At 42.9% G+C, this 21,450-nt stretch overlaps 1 protein-coding gene across 4 annotated transcripts in view; it reads right to left on the bottom strand.

The window, feature by feature from the left end:
• Positions 1-21,450, bottom strand: part of CLCN1 (chloride voltage-gated channel 1) — a 238,176-nt gene that overhangs the window by 26,501 nt on the left and 190,225 nt on the right. For all 4 annotated transcript variants that reach the window (XM_077455098.1, XM_077455099.1, XM_077455097.1 and 1 more), the window contains exons 15-17: positions 15,950-16,163; positions 8,408-8,541; positions 5,044-5,243 (exon numbers count right to left, since the gene is read on the bottom strand). In XM_077455098.1, coding sequence (XP_077311224.1) covers positions 5,044-5,243; positions 8,408-8,541; positions 15,950-16,163 — 548 coding nt within the window. The remainder of the gene's footprint in view (positions 1-5,043; positions 5,244-8,407; positions 8,542-15,949; positions 16,164-21,450) is intronic.

Here is a 21,450-nt window from a genome sequence, read left to right as displayed (position 1 = left end):
GAAATACCTGTTGGCTGCTAGATCCAAGGTCAAGGATTTATACAACAGTTAAAGAGTCCAGTTGCGAGTGGCTATTCCCTGGATTATGTACAGAGAGAGACTTTTATTGAAGTCAGCAGTTCCAAGCACCTGAGCTAAACTTTATCCTGATACCCTCTATTTCCAATTTAGACACTGAGTTTGTTCGACTGTTTTATGCAAAATAAAAATCCTAACAAGGAATTCAAGTGTCGATCTCTACAGTTACGGTCATCAACCCTGGGAACCCCTAGACAAGGACAATGAGTTACGAGCTGTTGGAGGTAATCGGTAAGCCCAGAAAAATTCAGCCGCTCCTTCGGGGGTAAGTGCTACAATAGTAAAACATTTTTTTTATGCCAGTAAATTTCCTGTTTCTTGTCTGGTCATTAGCCTAGGTTTATGACATCATGCACAGCTCTGTCTCTCATGTGAGAGTTTTCTAGGATAGGGAGGGGGGGATGAGTCATAAGAGGGCCAATTAGAGCTGCAGGGCTGCACAGCTGGAGCTGTGCCTCTGTGTGTGTAAATCCAGGAAGTGATCAGGCAGCAGCTTCAGCTGCCCACAGTTAAAATGATGCAGCCAGACTTAGTGGAGGGAGATTTCTGCAGCATATTTGGCAAGTACAGAATCATAGTACTGTATGTATAAAATAATATGCAAAGTGGTAGGAGGGAAGCTTCAGAAAGACAAAGATGTTTTTATTACAAATTATGTGAGCAGACTGCAGTTCCTCTTTAACCTCGCTGTCTGACTATAGATTTATGTTTATCCCAAGCATGTTTGAAGCATTTTACTGTTGACTGTCTCACTACCTCTGTGCTGTGAGACAGTGACCATGTGACCACTAATCTTGTTTTGAGGTCGCCAACACAAAGACAGTTGTCACTTCATCCTCAGGGGCTCCTGCAACTGGACTTTGCTGCAACATTCATCTGGAGGTATCCTTAGAAATAACTTTATATTCCCTGGTATACAATTCCACCAGGACTCCTATTGGGTCCTTTGCTAATAACACCACGTTGTACAATGTATGTATGTCCTGCTATTATTATTTTCTTATAAAAAGCTTGCTTTTCACACACGTTTTAACATATCAAAGCCTGTGTGCAGTTCAGCCCTTGATTTAAATGGCAATAGTTGACATCTTTGACATCTGTGCAATGCGCTGATTTACATACATATCATCCATTAATGAATCAACATGCTGCCATGATGCCATGATGATAATGAAAGTTAATGAAAATATGACTGCTGATAATGCATGTAAAACGCATGAAAATGCACATGAAAACACATGAACCTGGCTGGATTATTACTATTAACAAACAGTATTATCATAACCTCAGTGCAGCCTTTTAAAATGTATCTAAACCCCATAAACAAAAATATAATATATTTCAGCTAACAAGTCTTGTCAGAAACGTAATGTCTTTGTCACTTTCTGGGAGTTGGACTGGAAGTAGAAGACAATCTTACTACTAATCCCACCAACTCCTATGTAATGGATGGGGTTGACACTGATGAGGTTGCACTGATGGGCACCGATGATGTGGTACTGATGGGAATAAGCAGGCAGCACTAATAGGCTGCACTGATGAGGTGGCACTGATAGGCTGCACTGATGCTGTGGCACTGATGGGCATCGATAGGCAGCACTGATGGGCACTGATGAGCACTGATCAGGAGGCACTGATCATGAGGCACTGATGGACACTGATTGGCAGCACTGATGGGCACAGATAGGTGGCACTGATTAGCAATACTGATGGGCATTGATAGATGGCACTGGAGGCCAGCTTCTGTTTACTTCCATGATTAGCTACCATTGTCTGACAGCTCATCATGTGGTAAAGGGCCCACTGTGATTGGCCCATTACCCTGCTCTGTGATCAGCCGAGTCTGAAGAACTTGGCGATCACAGAGCACGCTGTGAGAACATCCATGGACGGACAAGCGAGCTCCCCTCCCCCCTCCTGGACCATGCCAGGCCCCATGCCCCCAACATGGGGGGGGTGCATGTTGATGGTGACAAGGACCTCTTCCCGACAACCCTGGGTGGTGGTTGTGGGGGTCTGCAGTGAGGGGGCATATCTGAGTCTGTAAGCCCCCTTATCAGAGTCTGTAAGCCCTCAGATCACACCCCACCCCTCCATGTGGTGAATGAATATGGGATAGGTGGGGAAGACTGGAGGAAGGAGACCGGAGGGAGAAGACTGGAGGACTTGTCAAAATCGTCTCTTGTTTTTATTTACACTACACTGCCTTTTTTTTGCGGTGAATGATTAGTACCCGATACTCATTCACATAGGGGGTGGACTGGGATCTGGGGGACCAGATTCCGATAAGTTCCCTGCCCGCAGACCCCAGAACCACTGCCCAGGGTTGTCGGGAGGAGGGCCTTGTTCCCATTAACATGGGGACAAGGGTGCTTTGGGGTGTTGAGGGCGTGTGGCTTGGAATGGTCCACGCAGACCTGCCAGGCTACGTGCTTGAATAAGAGTCTGGTATGTATTTTTGGGGGACCCCACACCCTCAAATCCATACCAGACCTTGGTATAGTCTTGGGGGGGCACGCCAGTTTTTCTTTTGGTGTGGGGTCCCCTTCTCAGAGCACAAATCACACCCCAAGTCGGATCATGACGATCTGACTTGGATGCGACTTCTGTTCAAATCAATGGGCTGAAGGTCGGATCAGTTAAGATGGCTCTCATAGGGAGCCATTGATTTTGACATTTAGAAGCCTTTAAAGAGGAAGTAAACCCTGATGGGTTTACTTCCTCTTTGATTCCCTGCAAAGGTAAAGCATAATGGACTACTATGTATCACATAGTAGTCCATTATGTGTCACTTACCTGACACAGGAGCCAGCGGTCCCCTTGTGTACAGAGCTTCCATCTTCTCGGTGGGTCTTGCTGCTCCGGTGCTGTCATTCGACCAAGCCGCGATGACGTCACTCCTGCACATGCGCACGGGAGCCGCCACTCGCTGCATATCTCCGTTGACAGCAGCGCACTTAGTGCGCCTGTGCGCCGCTGTCTACGGCGCATGCCGCCGTAGACAGCGGTGCCTGTGTTTTAGCAAATATCTCCTTAACCGTTTTTGATCCCCCAAGCTGGCTTTCTTATGCATCATCTTTAGAAGAGGCTTCCTTCAGGGACAACAGCCATGCAGACCAATTTGATGCAGTGTGCGATGTATGGTCTGAGCACTGACAGGCTGACCTTCCACCCCCTACAACCTCTGCAGCAATGCTGGCAGCACTCATACGTCCATTTCCCAAAGACAACCTCTGGATATAACGCTGAGCACGTGTACTCAACTTCTTTGGTCGACCATGACGAGGTCTGTTCTGAGTGGAACCTGTCCTGCTAAACTGCTGTATGGTCTTGACCACTGTGCTGCAGCTCAGTTTCAGGGTCTTGGCAATCTTCTTATAGCCTAGGCCAGTGATGGCGAACCTTGGCACCCCAGATGTTTTGGAACTACATTTCCCATGATGCTCCTGCACTCTACAGTGTAGTTGAGCATCATGGGAAATGTAGTTCCAAAACATCTGGGGTGCCAAGGTTCGCCATCACTGGCCTAGGCCATCTTTATGTAGAGCAACTATTTTTTTTCCAGATCCTCAGAGAGTTCTTTGCCATGAGGTGTCATGTTGAACTTCCAGTGACCAGTATGAGAGAGTGAGAGCGATGACACCAAATTTAACACACCTGTGCCCCATTCACACCTGAGACCTTGTAACACTAATGAGTCACATTAAACTGGGGAGAGAAAATGCCTAATTGGGCCCAATTTCCCGATTTACGTCGGCAGAATGGTGCTGGTGGGCAAAAGGGCACACCGGTACGTCCCCTTTAAAATGTGACAGTTAGCACTCCTAGCATGCCATTAAAGCAACTGTTTACATTAGCTCTAATCTAATGGCCACAATGCAATATTTTCTTGATCTATGCTACTCCTTTGAATGAAGAACATTCGACCTGGAAAGAAATAGCCTTTTAACATTCGATTTTGCACAGAGCGGATGTACATGCAGTTATGCAGGATGAAGAGATCTGCAAATTTTTTACAGATACACCCCATGTTTAAAAAGAATTAAAAAAGTGCCATTGGAAAAAACACTATATGTCCCCGTTACTCCCAACAATGGGGTTTCTCCATTATACTGCAAGGTCACTGGTTACACCTCAGAGGTTTTGAAGGACAGCCGTGATACATTGTTCCGCTTCATGTCAGATTACTCTGATTTTCAATACCAGCCACTGCTGCCGCCACTCCATCATCCTGGTAATGTTGCCCCCTCCCGTCATCACTCATTTCCAATAACTGATTATATTTATTTGTTTCTGATGGAACAAAGTTCAACACGCTCAGCGAGGGAGCAGAATATTTGATTTCCATTATGCGATACAGACGAGGGTAATGAAAGTCTTTTGTTCCGCCGTCACTTTTGCACGTACAGAACATTGGAATAGAAATGGAGACCCTACAGGGGAGTAATTAAAGTGACACTCCAGAAAAATAAGAAGGCTGGGCTGTATTTATAGCGCGCGTTTCATGAGTCAGGTATTCTCCGTAGGACTCTTGTCAGAAATTCAAAGCGCCCGTGCTGACGTGAAAAGTGACAAGCAGACGCTCTGTGGTTACAAACGGCTCCCTTCATCTTCTGAAGCTGTGCAGGAGATCCCCAGTCTGCTAAGGATGGCTTTTGGGGGTCTATTATGCTCCCCTACCCCCACCCCAAATCAGCAAATCCATCCATGCAATATACACACCTTCTTACCTTATGCAAGGAAGGCATTGCAAGTGGGGCTCCACCATCTAATGGTAAGTTGTTTAATTATATATATATATACATATATATATATATATATATATATATATATATATATATATATATATGATTGAGGAAATGTTCCCTGGCTTCCTTTAACAGGACGACGACCTTCCACTAGCAGATAATAAAAGTCTATTCGACTGTAACATGAAAATTATTATTTGTAGTCTGGTCTCCTCACCTCCTTCTTCTCTTCTTCCTCGCCTCCAGTCTCTTCCTCATCCACATAGCGGAAGGATTCCCGTTTCCCCCCTGGCCGCGCTGACCTTTGACCTTTGTACGGAGGGGACGCCATCTTCAGCCTCCTCTCCTTGCTCAGGACTCTTTCCAGTAGCGCCGTGATCTCCGTCCTCTCGATCGACCCAAGAAGCACCATGCATTCTGCAAGGAAAGAAATACATTACAGACTGCAAAAAACTGTATTGCTTAGGGAACAATCATATGTCTGGGGGATCTTTGCAACCTCCTTTAGACTCCTTTAGCTTTGATAGATTGTTCTGAGCTGCTTGCTTTAGCTGTTTACTGTCTTCACAATGTATGAACATGGTCTCTTGGTCAATACAAGCTCTAAAGCCCCATACACACTATCAGATTTTCTGCTGAGTTTTTCCTTCAGATTTACCAAAACCATGTAGTAGAAGGGCCTGCCTGATTGCATACATATTGAAACTCCTAAGGTTTGACCTCATATTATATGGTAAATCTGAAGGAAAAACTCAGCAGGAAAACTGATAGAGTGTATGGGGCTTTAGAGTGTAAGCTTTCATGGAGCTTTAGAGTGTAAGCTCTCATGGGCAGGAACCTCCTGACCATCTTCAAAGTAAGAGTTTTGAAAATGTGGAATAGACTCCCTCAAGAACTAGATCTTGGATGTGTATGGAGATGCCCCTGTTACAAAAGTTCACTGCACTTGAAGGACTTTTTGAAACATTTAATGGTTAAGAGCATCAGATATACCCAACGTGTTTGGGAGCAAAAAGACCTTCCCCTTCTTCATGGCTTGAGGAGTCAATGTTCATTAAATTCACAACAGAATGCACAAAGGCAACTGTGTTAAGGTTTGATGGAGACCAGCATCTCCTGATGGCACTAAACTCAGCTGGCTGTCTTCAGTGCCAACAGTAGAAGTTAGTCTCCATCAATCCTAAAGCTGGATACACACTATACAATTTTCTTTAGATTTTTTCCTTTAGATTTACCAAAACCATATTATATGAGGTCAAACGTAAACACTTTCAATTTATATGCAATCAGGCAGGCCCTGGTACTACATAGTTGAAGGTAAATGTACATTAAATCGAACAAAAGTTGTATAGTGTGTATCCAGCTTTAAAGTGATTGTAAAGTCTTGTTTTTATTTAGTTAAAAATAATAAACATTTTATACTTACCTGCCCTGTGTGGTGAGTTTAACTATTTAATCTTATATAACAATATAATAATAGAAATAATACGCTTCAATTATTTATTTATTTATTTTTTTGCGATATGGCACTGCATCGCTTTAACTGGTAATTGTGCAGTCGTGTGACATTGTACCCAAATAAATTATTTTCCCACAAATAGAGCTTTCTTTTGGTGGTATTTGATCACTTCTGTGGTTTTTATTTTTTGCGCTATGAACAAAAAAGAGCAACAATTTTGAAAAAAAAACAATATTTTTTACTTTTTGCTTCAATAAATATCTAAAAAAAATCTTACGTTTTTCAGCAGTTTAGGCCAATATGTATTCTTCTACATATTTTTGGTAAAAAACGCAATTAGCGTACGTTGATTAGTTTGCGCAAAAGTTATAGCGTCTACAAAATAGGATATAGATTTATGGCATTTCTATTATTATTATTTTTTTTTTGTAGTAATGGCTGTGATCTGCGATTTTTAGCGGGACTACGACATTGCGGTGGACAGATCAGTCACTTTTGACACATTTTTGGGACCATTGACATTTATACAGCAACCTGTGCTATAAAAATGCCCGAATTGCTGTGTAAATGTCACTGCCAGGGAAGGGCTTAAATGTGTTCCCTAGGAGGTGTTTCTAACTGTGGGGGGATGGGACTGACTAGAGGAGGAGAGAGATCTCTGTTCCTGATCACTAGGAACAGCAGATCTGTCTCTCCTCCCCTGTCAGAATGGGGATCTGTCTGTTTACATTGACAGATCCCCGTTCTGGCTCTCTGTGGAGCGATCGCGGGTGACCGTCGGACATTGCGGCTGCCGGCAACGCACAGGTCCTTTTATTCTCCAATATACATGTATAAAGACATGACAAGACCTCTTTATATGTATTTACATTTATAGCGCCAAGATAAGTTATCCCCTGGATGTTGAGCTAACTCTGGACTCTGGTGACCTGCTTGGCAGCTACCTTTTCATTTAGGAAAGCTGAAATCTGTACTTGGTTCCAGCATGGCTTAAGACAGGGTCAGTCAGCATCAACACATTCAGTCACCTCCTAGATTAAAGCGGAGGTCCACCCCAAAGTGGACCTTCCGCTCATTGGAATCCTCCCCCCCTCCGGCGCCACAATTGGCACCTTTCAGGGGGGAGGGGGGTGCAGGTACCTGTACAGTACAGGTATCTGCACCCACTTCCTGGATAGCTCTCTGCGGAAAGGGGCGTAGATTCCACCCCTTTCCGAAAGTCCCCCGCTGCCTGCTGGGAAACACACAGATCCCAGAGGCAGCGGGTCCATCCTCATTGCGCAGCGCGACTCACGCATGCGCAGTAGGGAACCGGGAAATGAAGCCGAAAGGCTCCACTTCCTGATTCCCATACCCAAGATGGCGGCGGCAGCACCCGAGAGACGATCGAGAGATCGGCTTCGAGTGCCGACATCGCGGGCGCGCTGGACAGGTAAGTGTCACTATTTTAAAAGTCAGCAGCTGCAGTATTTGTAGCTGCTGGCTTTTAAAAAAAAAAAAAAACGCGCTCCCGGCGGACTCCCGCTTTAAGACAATTAAAAGAGCCTACTCTTCACAAGACCTTCTTGTTTCGGAGGTGTTGAGAGCACATTCAACTAGGGCAGTGCCAGCTCTGTAGACAGCTCAGTGCCGAGTCTCCTGAGGCTATTTGCAAGACAGCAATATGGTCCTCCCAGGACACCTTCATTACACTTTAATAGGTTAACCCAGCTCACTACAGTAAAATTTGGGAAATTCATGGTGCATAATTGCGCTACTGATGCTTACAAAACTTTTCTTGCACCCTCCCGTATGGCGAGTTATCTCCCATTGTATGCTGCCAGGAAAATTGTATACTCACCTTTCCATAATTTTCCTTTCCTGGTGATTTTTCATGGCAGCATACAGGTGTCCAACCAAATGGTGAGAGTTACAGAGCATGCTGTGAGCCGGGTCTGTCTTTGATTTATAGTTAACCAGTCCTATCAGGTTGTGTGGGCGGAGTCACGACCCATTGTATGCTGCCATGAAGATGCACCAGGAAAGGAAAATTAGGGAAAGGTGAGTATACAGTTTTCCGTTTTTCAGTGGACTGACCCTTCAACCTTCATAAATTGTGGACACGTGTGTCCGGTTATCTTACCTGGTGACTTCACTAGAGGGATTGTTTTGTGTTTACAACTCTTCAGTACATTCAGCAGGTCTCTGTAGGTGCAGTGAGAAGATATATAGCGCACATCGCTCACCATGATGTCTTCTACAAAAATGTTGTATTTACTGTAGGAAAAAAAAAAAAACAGGGATAGAGTGTTTGCACGAAGGAAGCTCTTTCTGACCAAGCCTAGGGACAACTGTCACTACCTAGCTCTCAGTCGTGGTTGATTTTATTCTGGAACTAACTGTATGGGTCATGTGATTTAGGCCACTGAAACATCATTGTAAAAAAACAAAAAAAAAGTCAATTAGCTGAAGCTAAAAAAAAAGCACACCTTTACCTGATGCCTTAAAGAGAACCTGTTGCCAGACCAGTAATTAAAAAATAATAATCCCATAATTTTTGTGCATTTACCATATATTATCATTTTATTTACCTGTAAAGCCTCTTTCCAGGCACACCAACTTTCCATTTTAAGGTTGCCTTAACTATCTTCTTAGTGGGGCCACCTCCCAACCCACAGTGACTCACCTAGTTATCATTACCTGACTCATTAGTCCAGCCTACAGCCAACCACTTCTGACTATTTAAACTGCCTTGCTCATTCCTTTTGTGCCTTCACCTGATCAACATGTCCAGTGTATCTCTGCTGCGTTCCCGTTATGGCTTTTGCCTGGCTGATGTTTCTTCTGTTTCTTTATCCTGATCTTTGGTTTCTGACAATGCTGATTCCGGCTTGTCTGATTACCCGTTTTAGTTTCCTAACCCTGGCTTCTGTTTTTGACTACGTTCCTGATCTGTATTATTTTTTCTATTACATTAAAGGTGTGATTTTATCTGCATTTTCTGTCTCTGCCTGGCCCATGGTCCCTGACAGATATATATCTGTCAGATTGGAGTTAGTGACCTATACAGACATACAGGAGCTGTTCAGTGTGCAGAACCTATGTAAAGACATTCCCGGGACCTGCTGCCGCCACATACAGCCACCCATTGAGATGCAACTGTACAGCCATGTGCATGCAGCCTTAAACATTTGTGTAAACACCTATTAATGTAGCGCCATCATAGCATGAATTATGGAATTAGATAAAACATCACTCTGGCCAGCCAATCTATATGTTAATAGTAGGGGTGCAACAGGTTGGCACGGATCTGTGATCCGAATGGGTCAGCCTGTTTGGATACCAACACCATGCACTCCGCAGAGCGATCCATTGATCGTGTGGCTTAGGAAATGCCACGGCTCCGGAGAGGCAGCCATCTTAGTACACCCGGCGGCCGCTGTCTCGTCAGAAAGTGACGTTTCGTCGCCGCCATCTTGCTACACCACACACTCCCGCACAGTAATGATAGTGAGAAGGGGGCAAGCGGACATCTTGTTACACCCCCCCCCCCCCCCCGGAGTTTTAGTTTTCACAGTTATTTTCAACACAAAACATGTAAGGTCAGCAGGTTTACTGCTGCTGTTAAAATTTAACATCTAAACAGTCCGTTGGATTTACAAATACTGTATTTAAGCATATAAGCTCCATTTTGTGTTGAAAATAACTGTGAAATCTATGGTTGGTGTAGCAAGATTTGTCTTTTATTTTTATTTTTTTTTCTGATCCGAAAAATTATCCGATCCGTGACTCTGATCCGAGGAACGATCCGATCCGTGAGTTTTTTGATCCGTTGCACCCCTAGCTATTAGTGTAATTTATTAACCCCGTCTGAAATCTGTGAATTCTTCCAGACTATTTATGATAGGCTGTATTCATTGTCTCTGGCTTTCCAGTGACCATAGGGCAAAGCGACGTAACATAACGTTGTTTCTCCCAGCCGTGCCATTCTGCAGCAGTAAAATTGTGGCAGCTGGTTGGTAAATGGTTAATTAAATTCATTTTTGGAATTTGTTTTGTTTATTTGAAGTGATTCAAATTTTTCGAATTCCATTCTAATTACATTCAAATCAAATTTATTCTATTTGAAATTAGAATTTTGGAAGATGGTTATATTCTTTATATTCCATTCTATTTTGTTATTTTCTGTTCTACTCAACTTTATTCTATTCAAAATTAGAATTTATTATATTTGAAGTTCGAATTTCATACAAAGGTTATATTCTTCCTATTTAATTCTATTCTTTTCTACTTTTCTATTCTATTCTTTATTCTATTCCTTTATTTTCTATTCTATTTTATTTTATTTTGTTCTGTTTTACTCTTTTATATTCTATTTTTCTTTTCTCTTATAGTCTCTTTTCTCTTATATTCTCTTTTCTCTTCGAAAACTATATGAATTCGAATTTCATCTGAAATGTTGATTTGTTAATTTGGATTCCTTGAAATTTGTTACTATTGTAATTCGGATACATTTGAATTTCCAAATAACAAAATATTTGTCCAAATTTAAATTCTGAACAAAACTAACCGCACATGTCTGTACTGCATATGCCTTCAATCTTTATCATATTTGGTCCCCATAACGTGCTCAAACTGTTTAAGTTTCGACTAGATAGATTTTTTTTTGATCAATTGAACGAATATCTGTGTGTGTGCGTGTATGTGTGTAAGACAACCAATTGTAATACACATCAATTAAATGATTGTTTGCAAGAGATATCGATTAAAAAATATGATTTGTCATACACTATGTTTTGCTTCATACAATGTTTTAATTGATGATGAATCGTTTGTGTGCGATCACCCATACCTAGATTGATCATAAAAATCGCTGTGTATGGCCACCTTAAGCGGATAAACAAGTTCAGTGTATCAATCAGTCCCATCAGATGGTAAAAAGTAATTTTACTCGCACTAATTGCTTGTGGAGACTATAAACTCACACTGCTCCTGAATACGGATTGTTAGCTAATTAGTCTTATTACACATTTGTGATTCAGCTGTTGAATGGGTAATGTCAGTACATTAGTTCTTCGTGCCAACAGCTCGGTGCTGGTAGTTTTCAGCGTGCAGCTGATGGCATCAAGTACAAATGCAAGCGTCCTGGTTATGACAATGTTGCAAAGTGTCTCCAAGCAAATGGCTAGATAAAAAAATGGAATGCTTATAAGGATAGGTTGGGATCTTTGCATGTGGGGAATGCGTGCAAAATTGTGCTTTTTCCCAACACGCAGAGATATGCATTGCTCTGTAGCAGATGCGCGGTGGTGCCAATACATGTTACTGACAACCCCATGCATTTGCAAATGTGCGTGTTTTTGGTGTGGCACATTTTAGACAAGAGTTGGGGGACTTTCCTGCATTTGTCATGGGACTTGTAGTTCTGCAACAGCTGGAGGTCCACTAATTGCATATCCCTGCACTAGTAGATTTTCCAATGAAAATCCATAAGGAAATTCAAACAAAGATGTGTACAAAAAATGTTTACGAAAATTCTCAGTACATCCTGTATTTAAAAACTTTTGTTTGCAAACATTCCGTCTTGGGACTAATGGACTTTACGGAACACAAAAGGTTCATTCCAGAAGAATTTTCCATCCTGGTCTTTTACATTTTCTCATGACTGCGATTGAAAACGAATGTCATTTTGATTAGAAAATCAAAAAAAATTCGTGAAAAAAACATTTTGAACAAAATTCGATTAGTGTATAGCCAGCTTTAGAGAGAGATTTCCCTTTAAACATCTTACACGTCCACACTCCACAATGACACATCTTGGAAATCCATTCCCTCTACTTCTAAACAGATGAAACAATTCCTGCAGGCTGAAGACCAGCAGGGAAACGTCTAATTAAAGGATGAGAGTCCCACAGAGCCGAAGTACTTCATAACAACTTTCCAGGAATGAGAGACCTGCTTTCATTATAAGCCCATCATCTGTGTTTTGTCAGAGTGCAGAGCGCTTGTTTGAAGCTGTCCATGCAGCACCATGGCCCCCAATGACAGCCGTACTACAGAGGGAATGGCAGAATCTATGTACTGCACTGTCACCTGTTACGTTCTCTTCCACCCACTCTATCTTCACTTTTACTTTGCTTGTTGTCTATGTAAACTGTCAGTTGTTTCTCCATGCTATAAAAACACCAATTGCCTTCATACAAAGCAGCTCCAGCCAATAAGTAAAATCAGTGTACAATGTGAACATCAGCCAAAAGAAGGTGTTGGTGGATGGAGGTTTTGCGTTTGATACATGGAGAATGCTTGCTGTACTTCATATAACCCTAATACCAATCCTGTTATCCCCAGCAGCTGCCCCAGAACCCCCTAATACCTTTCCTGCAATCCTAACCCTAACCTTTCCTGCAATCCTAACCCTAACTTTTATTGCAATCCTAGCACTGACTTGTGCCTTGTATCCCATGCACTAACCTTTTGTCAGGGCTGGGCCCAGCCCTTCCTTCTCAGAGCTGGCCACTCAGTTGTCGGCTAATAACCAGCTCCTATCTCTCCACAGTTACTCAGCTGTTGATGATATCCTGCTCGTTAGTCCTGCCTACTTAAGCTGTTCAGCCCAGTGGATCTCTACGCCTTGGTCAACATCACAGAAATGATCTCCTGCGAATCCTGTTCAAGACTTGCTTTGCTGACATCCCTTCTGGCTCCAGATCCTGCTTGCTGTTCCACAACATTGATCCCTGATTTCTGGCTTGGCTGACTATCTGTTCTGGTTACTGACTATGTTTTGACTATGTTTGTTCTTTCTACTTTTATTATTAAATAAGTGTGATTTAAGCGTCCATTCACACAGGGACAGCACAACTTCCAGCGTGACTTTGGGAGGCAACTTGGACACGACTTGAGTATGAATCACAGCGCAACTTGGGGCAACTTACAACGCAACTTGAAGTTGCCTCCAGGACAGGGGACATTGCCAGTGGCCAATCATATAATAATCAGCTCTGTGGGATGGAGGGGTTGGCCAGTCCATCACCTTTACCCTCAGTTTCTTTAGCATGGGTTCCAGTATTCCATGTCCTTAATCTGCTTGTCTTCAGCAAACTGTTTGCGGGCTTTCTTGTGCATCATTTTTAGACAAAAAATCATTGGGACAACATCCATGCAGACCAATTTTATGCAGTGTGCGGCGTATGGTCTGAGCACTGACAGGCTAACCCCCCAACCCTTCAACCTCTGCTGCAATGCTGGCAGCACTCATACGTCTATTTCACGAAGACAACCTGTGGATATGACGCTGAGCATGTGCACTCAACTTCATGGTCAACCATGGCAAAGCCTGTTCTGAGTGGAACATCTCCTGTTAAATCGCTGTATGGTCTTGGCCACCATGCTGCAGCTCAGTTTCAGGGTCATGGCTATCTTCTTCTAGCCTTGGCCATCTTTATGTAGAGCAATAATTCTTTTTTTCAGATCCTCAGAGAGTTCTTTGCCATGAGGTTCCATGTTGAACTTCCAGTGAACAGCATGAAAGAGTGAGAGCGAAACACCAAATTTAACACACCTGCTCCCCATTCACACCTGAGACCTTGTAACACTGAGTCACGTGACACTGAGCAGGGAAAAGCTAATTGGGCCCAATTTGGAAATTTTCAATTAGCGATGTACTCACTTTTTTTGCCAGCAGTTTAGAAATTAATGGCTGTGTGTTGAGTTATTTTGAGGGGACACCAAATTCACACTGTTATACAAGCTCTACACTCACTACTCTAAATTGTAGCAAAGTGTAATTTATTCAGTGTTGTCACATGAAAAGATATAATAAAATATTTACAAAAATGTGAGGGGTGTACACTGTATGCATACCGCCGGCATGAAGGATTTAGCCACTTCCCGACCGGCACACGACGATGTACGTCGGCAGAATGGCACGGGCAGGCAAATTGGCGTACAGGTACATCCATTTGAAATTGCCTCCCTGCCATCGTGTGCGTGCTGGTTGGGACCCCCGTGAGTCCGATCACGGGTCCTGCAGATTCGATCACCGTGGGGATACCAGCGATCATCTCACGGGGAGGCTGAACGGGGAGATAACGATGTAAACAGCATCTCCCCTTTCTGCCTAGCAACAAGTGACACTGATCTCTGCTCCCTGTGATTGGAGCAGAGATCAGTGTTCACTAACACACAGCCCAGCCCCCCACAGTTAGTAACATGCCCCTAGGACACACTTAACCCTTACACTGCCATCCCTGGTTAACCCCTTCACTGCCAGTGTCATTTACACAGGAATCAGTGCATTTGTATAGCACTGATTACTGTATAAATGGTAATGATCCCAAAAATGTGTCGAAAATGTCAGATGTGTCTGCCATAATGTTGCAGTCACAATAAAAATCGCTGTTCGCCGCCATTACTAGTAAAAAAAAAAAATTATTAATAAAAATGCCATAAAACGATCCCCTATTTTGTAAACGCTATAAATTTTGTGCAAACCAATCAATAATTGCTTATTGTGAGTTTTTAAACCAAAAATATGTAGAAGAATACATATCGGCCTAAACTTAGGAAAAAAAAACGTTTTTTTATATATTTTTGGGGGATATTTATTATAGCAAAAAGTAAAAAAATAATGTGTTTTTTTCAAAATTGTCGCTCTATTTTTGTTTATAGCGCAAAAAATAAAAACCGCAGGGGCAGGGGTGATCAAATACCAAAAGAAAGCTCTATTTGTGGGAAAAACAGGGCGTCAATTTTGTTTGGGAGCCATGTCGCACAACCGCACAATTGTCAGTTAAAGCGACGCAGTGCCGAAACACAAAAAGTGGTCTGGTCTTAAGCCAGCAAAATGGTCCGGTCTGAGAAAGTGGTTAAAGGTATAAGCGCACCTGTCTTTTTTATTTTTTTGCTTTTTCTTTGTATTCAGACTCACCTGGTGCTTCTGTCTGTCAGTCCGAGTGCAGGTTTTTCCTTTTTCTTTTACAAGCATAACTGAGCACCACAAACCAAAAGCGCTATTTAATTCATTTTTAATATTCAAAACAAACTCCCCTCACCCATCCATGCCTCATGCTTTATTTTGCTGAAAAATCACTTAGAAAAACATGATAAAAATAATAATATGGGTACAGCAGTGTTTCTCAACTCCAGTCCTCAAGGTGCCCCAACGGGTCATGTTTTCAGGATTTCCCTCAGATAAAATGGCTGTGGTAATTACTAAGGCAGTGAAACTGATCACATGACCTGTGCAAAATAATTGGAAATCCTGAAAACATGACCTGTTGGGGCGCCAGTGTAGCATGACCGCGCAATTGTCATTCAAAGAGTGACAGCACTGAAAGCTGAAAATTGGCCTGGGCAGGAAGGGGATATACGTGCCCAGTAAGCAAGTGCGGTTAATTAGTTAGTACAGGGTTTGGGGATGAAAGAGTCAGCACAGATCCACCACAGAATGAGTAAAAATATTCATCTATGCCTATCGTGGCTTAAAGGGTGGTAATACAGGTTAAGGGCAATATAGCCGCTTTCATTGGATAGCAGGCTGGGGGCGGGTCAGTGACCAAACTGTATAGCTAAACTGTAGCAAGAAAAAGTTGAGGTCACCAGGCTGCCCTCTGGTGGAGGCGCCTGGATCACGAGACTGGCAGAATTACAACAGACATCAACAACACAGCACCTTCCCGCTCACCTGACAGAACAGCCAGACAGATCTGGCAGGTACGGCAGCCGCTTAGTCTGGATGATGGAATCGTACAAGCTGGGCTGGAGGTTCTGCGCCACCACATTGGCCATGATGACAGAGAACAGCATGGGGAGGATGTGTGATATCTGACCGGTCAGCTCAAAACAGATAACGGCGGTGGAGACAGTGTGGGTGACGGCTCCCGTGAGCGCTGCCGCCCCTGAAAGAGGAGAAAGGAAAAAAAAAGCAAAACTGTGATGAAAAAATATAATAAATATAATTGTTAAAGCAAAACTGTACAAACTGGGAATTCTGGGCTGAAGCCCAGGTTACTGACGCTGAGGTTACTGCATACTGCATGTCAATTCAGAGATTTGGGCAACTGATGTTATATGCAAATCCTGAGTCTAGTTTGGCTACATCTCCTTTCACCTTTTTTATTAGGCAGTGAAATATCCATCACATTATGTTACCCCAACATTTTATACTCCTGATATGTGTATGTTGTACCATGTACTTGTGTTAAAAAGTATCCTGTTCTCTTTGCCTTTCTTCCTTTGTGTGAAATACCTGGTGAGCCTGCCAGTCCCCCTGCTTTCCTATTTCAAACTTACCACGTTAGGCAGGGATACAATCCATCCCAGCGTGGTCACTGGTCAGTTTAATTGCTGTGCTAGGAGCACAGCTTGCCTGTCCTCCAGTTGCCAACACTTGTGCTGACACGCCCCCTTTACCAGCTACTCACTGGGAAGATCAGTGTACTGTTTTTTCTTTGCTTCCTGACACATGCCCTTACAGTCTCCATTGGTTATGTAATAAGATGAGACACTGCGATCCTGAGGAATGTAGAAATCAACTTTACTTGCTTAGGAGAACAGCATGCATGCGTGAGAACAGCATTACAGTAGAGAGCAGAGAGAAAATAAACCTTACTTCCTGTGCAGAATATGCAAGCATATATAAACACACAGATGCTAGTATATTACAGCGCCATCTATAGTTCAGAGTGCATTGTACATGCTGTTGTACGTCCAACAGTCTCCACCCCCCACTCTTCTGCAGAGAACAGAGGTTATGTGATCAATATCAAAGATCAATATCATTTTTTTTAATATATAGACAAATATTTTGCAATTCATTTCTATTTTAGCCCTTTCGATGCCAGGTCAGCCCAATTGCTTGCATACACCCCTGGTGAGGCCTACCGCACTCGCCATGTATTCCAAGCTCCGCTCGCTGCGGGCCCAGAACTGACACGCCAGGTGCCAGCGGGTGGAGGGGAGCAGATGCGTGACTTGTTGGTGACCCGGAAAGTGACATGTATGACTTCCAGGTTACCCTGTCATTTCCACAGCTAGCATAGCCGGGAAGGAATGTATTGCAAAGCAATTTGCATTGCAATACATCCAGTGTCACCCAACAAATCATCACATGGGGGACTCTTTGCCTCCCATGTGATAAAAAAAAACATAAGTGAAACAAAAAATAAATAAATGTTTAATTGCAAAACAATATTGTTGCTCCCAAGCACACAAGATCCACCCCTCCCACCCAAAAAATTTGGAGGCCCCCTGCCCCCACATATACACAAGTACAAGTAAACGCACGTGGGGGGGGGGGGCGCCTACACATGAAAATGTTGCTGCAATAGATGTTACATATCGCCACGCTGGAGTGAGAGCAATAATTCTAACACCAGACCTCCTCCATAACACTAATACCGCGTATACACGATCAGACTATCCGCCCGTGTGTGGGCTCCGGCTGACTTTTTTTCCCCAAAAGTCCAGCGGACTTAGAAAGTAGTTTTGACTCAAAAATTGAGTCAAACAATCTGGCCGTGTGTGTGCTAGTCCACCGTACTTTTGAAATGAACGGACTTTCCCGCACACGGAGGAAAGTCTGTTCATTTTGAATGCGGCTCCAGGTAACCGGGACTAGTGAAGGAAGTCAATGTCGCCGCGTGCCCTCAACATGGGGGGTGCTTTGTTATGATTATGACATTATGATGTCACAGTCCCAGCATCCTCTGCATCATAAGGGGCGGGGACATCACCCGGCGATGTCCCTATATAAAAGACGCCGCACAGCGCGTCCCTGTCATTGCGGCCAGAGAGAGCGTTGAGTCAACATCTCAAGGAAGAAGAAGAACAACAACAACAACAACACGAACAAGAATAACAACAATGAAATGTTCTCAGGCAATATTCTCTGCAGATCTAATGTGCGAATGCAGAAGATACCATGTTAGGGCCACTAGATGGCGCTGACGATCATTGGAAATAAGCGTGCTGTTCAGCGCCATCTAATGGTTCTAATGCAGTATTTTACTCATTCACACATTCAAATTGCAGAGAATATAGCCCGAGAACATTCAACAGGCAAACTGCTATGCATATTTTTTTTATAAATACACCCCTTAGAGTCAGGGGAAAATCATAAATGGCAAGTTTTATTTTTTTTCCCCAGAAACGTTTGTTCCTCTAGGCCCAAGAATCTAGGGTTATAGTATTGAACTGGTTCAGATGAAAAAAAAAAAAAACCCTAGCGGCGTTCTTTTATTTAATCTTGGAGATTAAATAACCTTTCACTGCGTTGCATAATAATTAGTCCCATCAGATGTTAATAACTCATTCTTTTCTACTAATTACTTGTAGCCTCCATAAAACTCGCACTGTTCCTGAATAGTGATGATTAGCTAATTAGGCGAGCAAGTTCAACCTTTCTCAGCAACCTTTCTTATTATGATCCAGATATAAAGCGTGGGCAACACAGTAGCACAGTGATTAGTACCGTGGACTTGCAGCGCTGGGGTCCTGGTTACAGTTCCCACTAGTGATACATTCTGTATAAAGTTTCTATGTTCCACCCCCCCCCCCCCCCAGTTTGCGTGGGATGCCTTCATCAGTCAAAACCACACGGGGGATATTAACAAAGTGCAAAATAAACAATGTTCTAGTAATTTTCCATTTAAAGCAATTTGCAGATTTTTATAAACACAAACCCTTGTTTTGAATGAACAAGTCTTAGCTGAATACAATGAGAAAGTCAGGGAGCAGTAACATTTACTGCATTTCTAGTACAACTACAGCTGACCTTGATCACTTTTAACTGCTTGCTGTCCGCCCCATAGTAGTTTTACTGCTACAGGGCGGCAGATGTGCGCCTCCTTAGTATATGTCATTCCAGACTACCGCCTGCAGGGGGCATGCACGTGCGCTGCTGCCGGGCTGCTTCTGCTGTGATAATTCACAGCAAAAGCTAATCTGCAAGTTCTGGGCACTCGATTTTCTCCAGCACCCGCCGATCATCTGCAATACACAGAAAACTGAGATTATGCCTATGGGACGGGGGGCTAGGCATGCATTTAACCTTTTGATTTTGATCACTGTATTAGTGACACTGGTCCCTAAACAGTGTCCGATTGTCCACCGCATTGTCGCAGTCCCGTTATAAGTCGCTGATCACCACCATTACTAGTATAAAAAATAAATAAAAATTTCATAAATACAGTGAAAATGTCCAGATTGGGCCCAACGTGTCAATATTTTGTATGGCCACCATTATTTTCCAGCATTGCCTTAACCCTCTTCTTGGGCATGGAGTTCACCAGAGCTTCACAGGTTGCCATTGGGGTCCTCTTCCACTCCTCCATGACGATATCACGGAGCTGGTGGATGTTAGAGACCTTGCGCTCCTCCTCCTTCCATTTGAGGATGCCCCACAGATGCTCAATAGGGTTTAGGTCTGGAGACATGTTTGGCCAGTCCATCACCTTTACCCTCAGCTTCTTTGGCAAGGAACCAAATAAGTTTATCTTGGTCTCATCAGACCACAGGACATGGTTCCAGTAATCCATGTTCTTAGTCTGCTTGTCTTCAGCAAACTGTTGGCTTTCTTGTGCCTCATCTTTAAAAGAGGCTTCCTTCTGGGACTAGAGCCATGAAGACCAATTTGATCTAGTGTGCGGCGTATGGTCTGAGTACTGACAGGCTGACCCCCCCACCTCTTCAACATCTGCAGCAATGCTGGCAGCACTCATACGTCTATTTCCCAAAGACAACCTCTGGATATGACACTGAGCACGTGCACTCAACTTCTTTGGTCGACATGGCGAGGCCTGTTCTGAGTGGAACCTGTCCTGTTAAACCACTATATGGTCTTGTCCACCTTGCTGCAGTTCAGTTTCAGGGTTTTGGCAATCTTCTTATAGCCTAGGCCATCTTTATGTAGAGCAACAATTCTTTTTTTTTCAGATCCTCAGAGAGTTCTTTGCTATGAGGTGCCATGTTGAATTTCCAGTGACCAGTATGAGAGAGTGAGAGCGCTAACACCAAGTTTAACACACCTGCTCCCCAATCACAACTGAGACTTTGTAAGTCACATGACACCGGAGAGGGAAAATGGATAATAGGGCCCAATTTGGACATTTTCACTTAGGGGTGTACTCACTTTTGTTGCCAGCGGTTTAGACATTAATGACTGTGTGTTGAGTTATTTTGAGGGGACAGCAAATTTACACTGTTATACAAACTGTACACTCACTACTTTACATTGTAGCAAAGTGTCATTTCTTCAGTGTTGTCACATGAAAAGATATAATAAAATATTCACAAAAATGTGAGGGGTGTACTCACTTTTGTTAGATACTGTATATCCCATAGTTTGTAGACACTATAATGTTTGCGTAAACCAATCTATATACGCTTATTGGTGCTTTTTTTTTTTTTTTTTTTTTTTTTAACAAATATATGTAGCAGAATACATATTGGCCTAAATTTATGAAGACATTCGATTTTTTTACATTTTTTTTATTGAATGTGTTTTATAGCAGTCAGTAAAAAATATAGTTTTTTTTTTTTCTAAATTGTTGGTGGTCAAATCCTACCAAAAGAAAGCTCTATTTGTGGGAAAAAAAGACATAAATATTATTTGGATACAACGTCGCAGGACCAGGCAATTGTCAGTTAAAGTAATGCAGTGCCGTATCACAAAAAGTGGCCTGGAGGGGGAAATGTCTTCCAGAGAATGTCAAATCAGTGATATAAGCACATGGAAAATATAACAATGAATCTCTCTTATTTGCTTCCTTTTAGTCTGTTAAATGTACCAATAAAAACATTTTTATATCCGTTCGATAAGTGCCACAAGAAAAACGGTTCATCCCGTCAGAAATGAGAGCTAATAACTGCCCGCGCTGCACTTTTATCAGTTACATTGTTTCCAGCTTTCTCTGAGGACTATAAAACACCACAGTTCTATGTTATAGTTAATATGAGAGGGTGGTGGGTTCTGTAGTTCTAGCACACTTCCTGTCCTAGGGTGACATCGCATAGATACAGTACAGTGACATTGTCACCTTAGGCTCCGGTTCACGCCTATGCAGTTTGCTTTTGATACGTTTCTGAAAAGCTTTTTGCATTTGCAGTGCATTTTGCGTTTTTGTACATGTGTTTTTAGCGCATTTTTCGCACATTTTATGATGCGTTTTGCATTCTTTGCTGTTG

The sequence above is a fragment of the Lithobates pipiens genome, unplaced genomic scaffold (genome assembly GCF_037356315.1).
Source record: "Lithobates pipiens isolate NorthernLeopardFrog02 unplaced genomic scaffold, aLitPip1_a1.2 Scaffold_25, whole genome shotgun sequence".
Classification (NCBI taxonomy): Eukaryota; Metazoa; Chordata; class Amphibia; order Anura; family Ranidae; genus Lithobates; species Lithobates pipiens.
The sequence above is the reverse complement of the archived record's forward strand: the minus strand, read 5'-3'. Positions and strand labels throughout refer to the sequence as shown.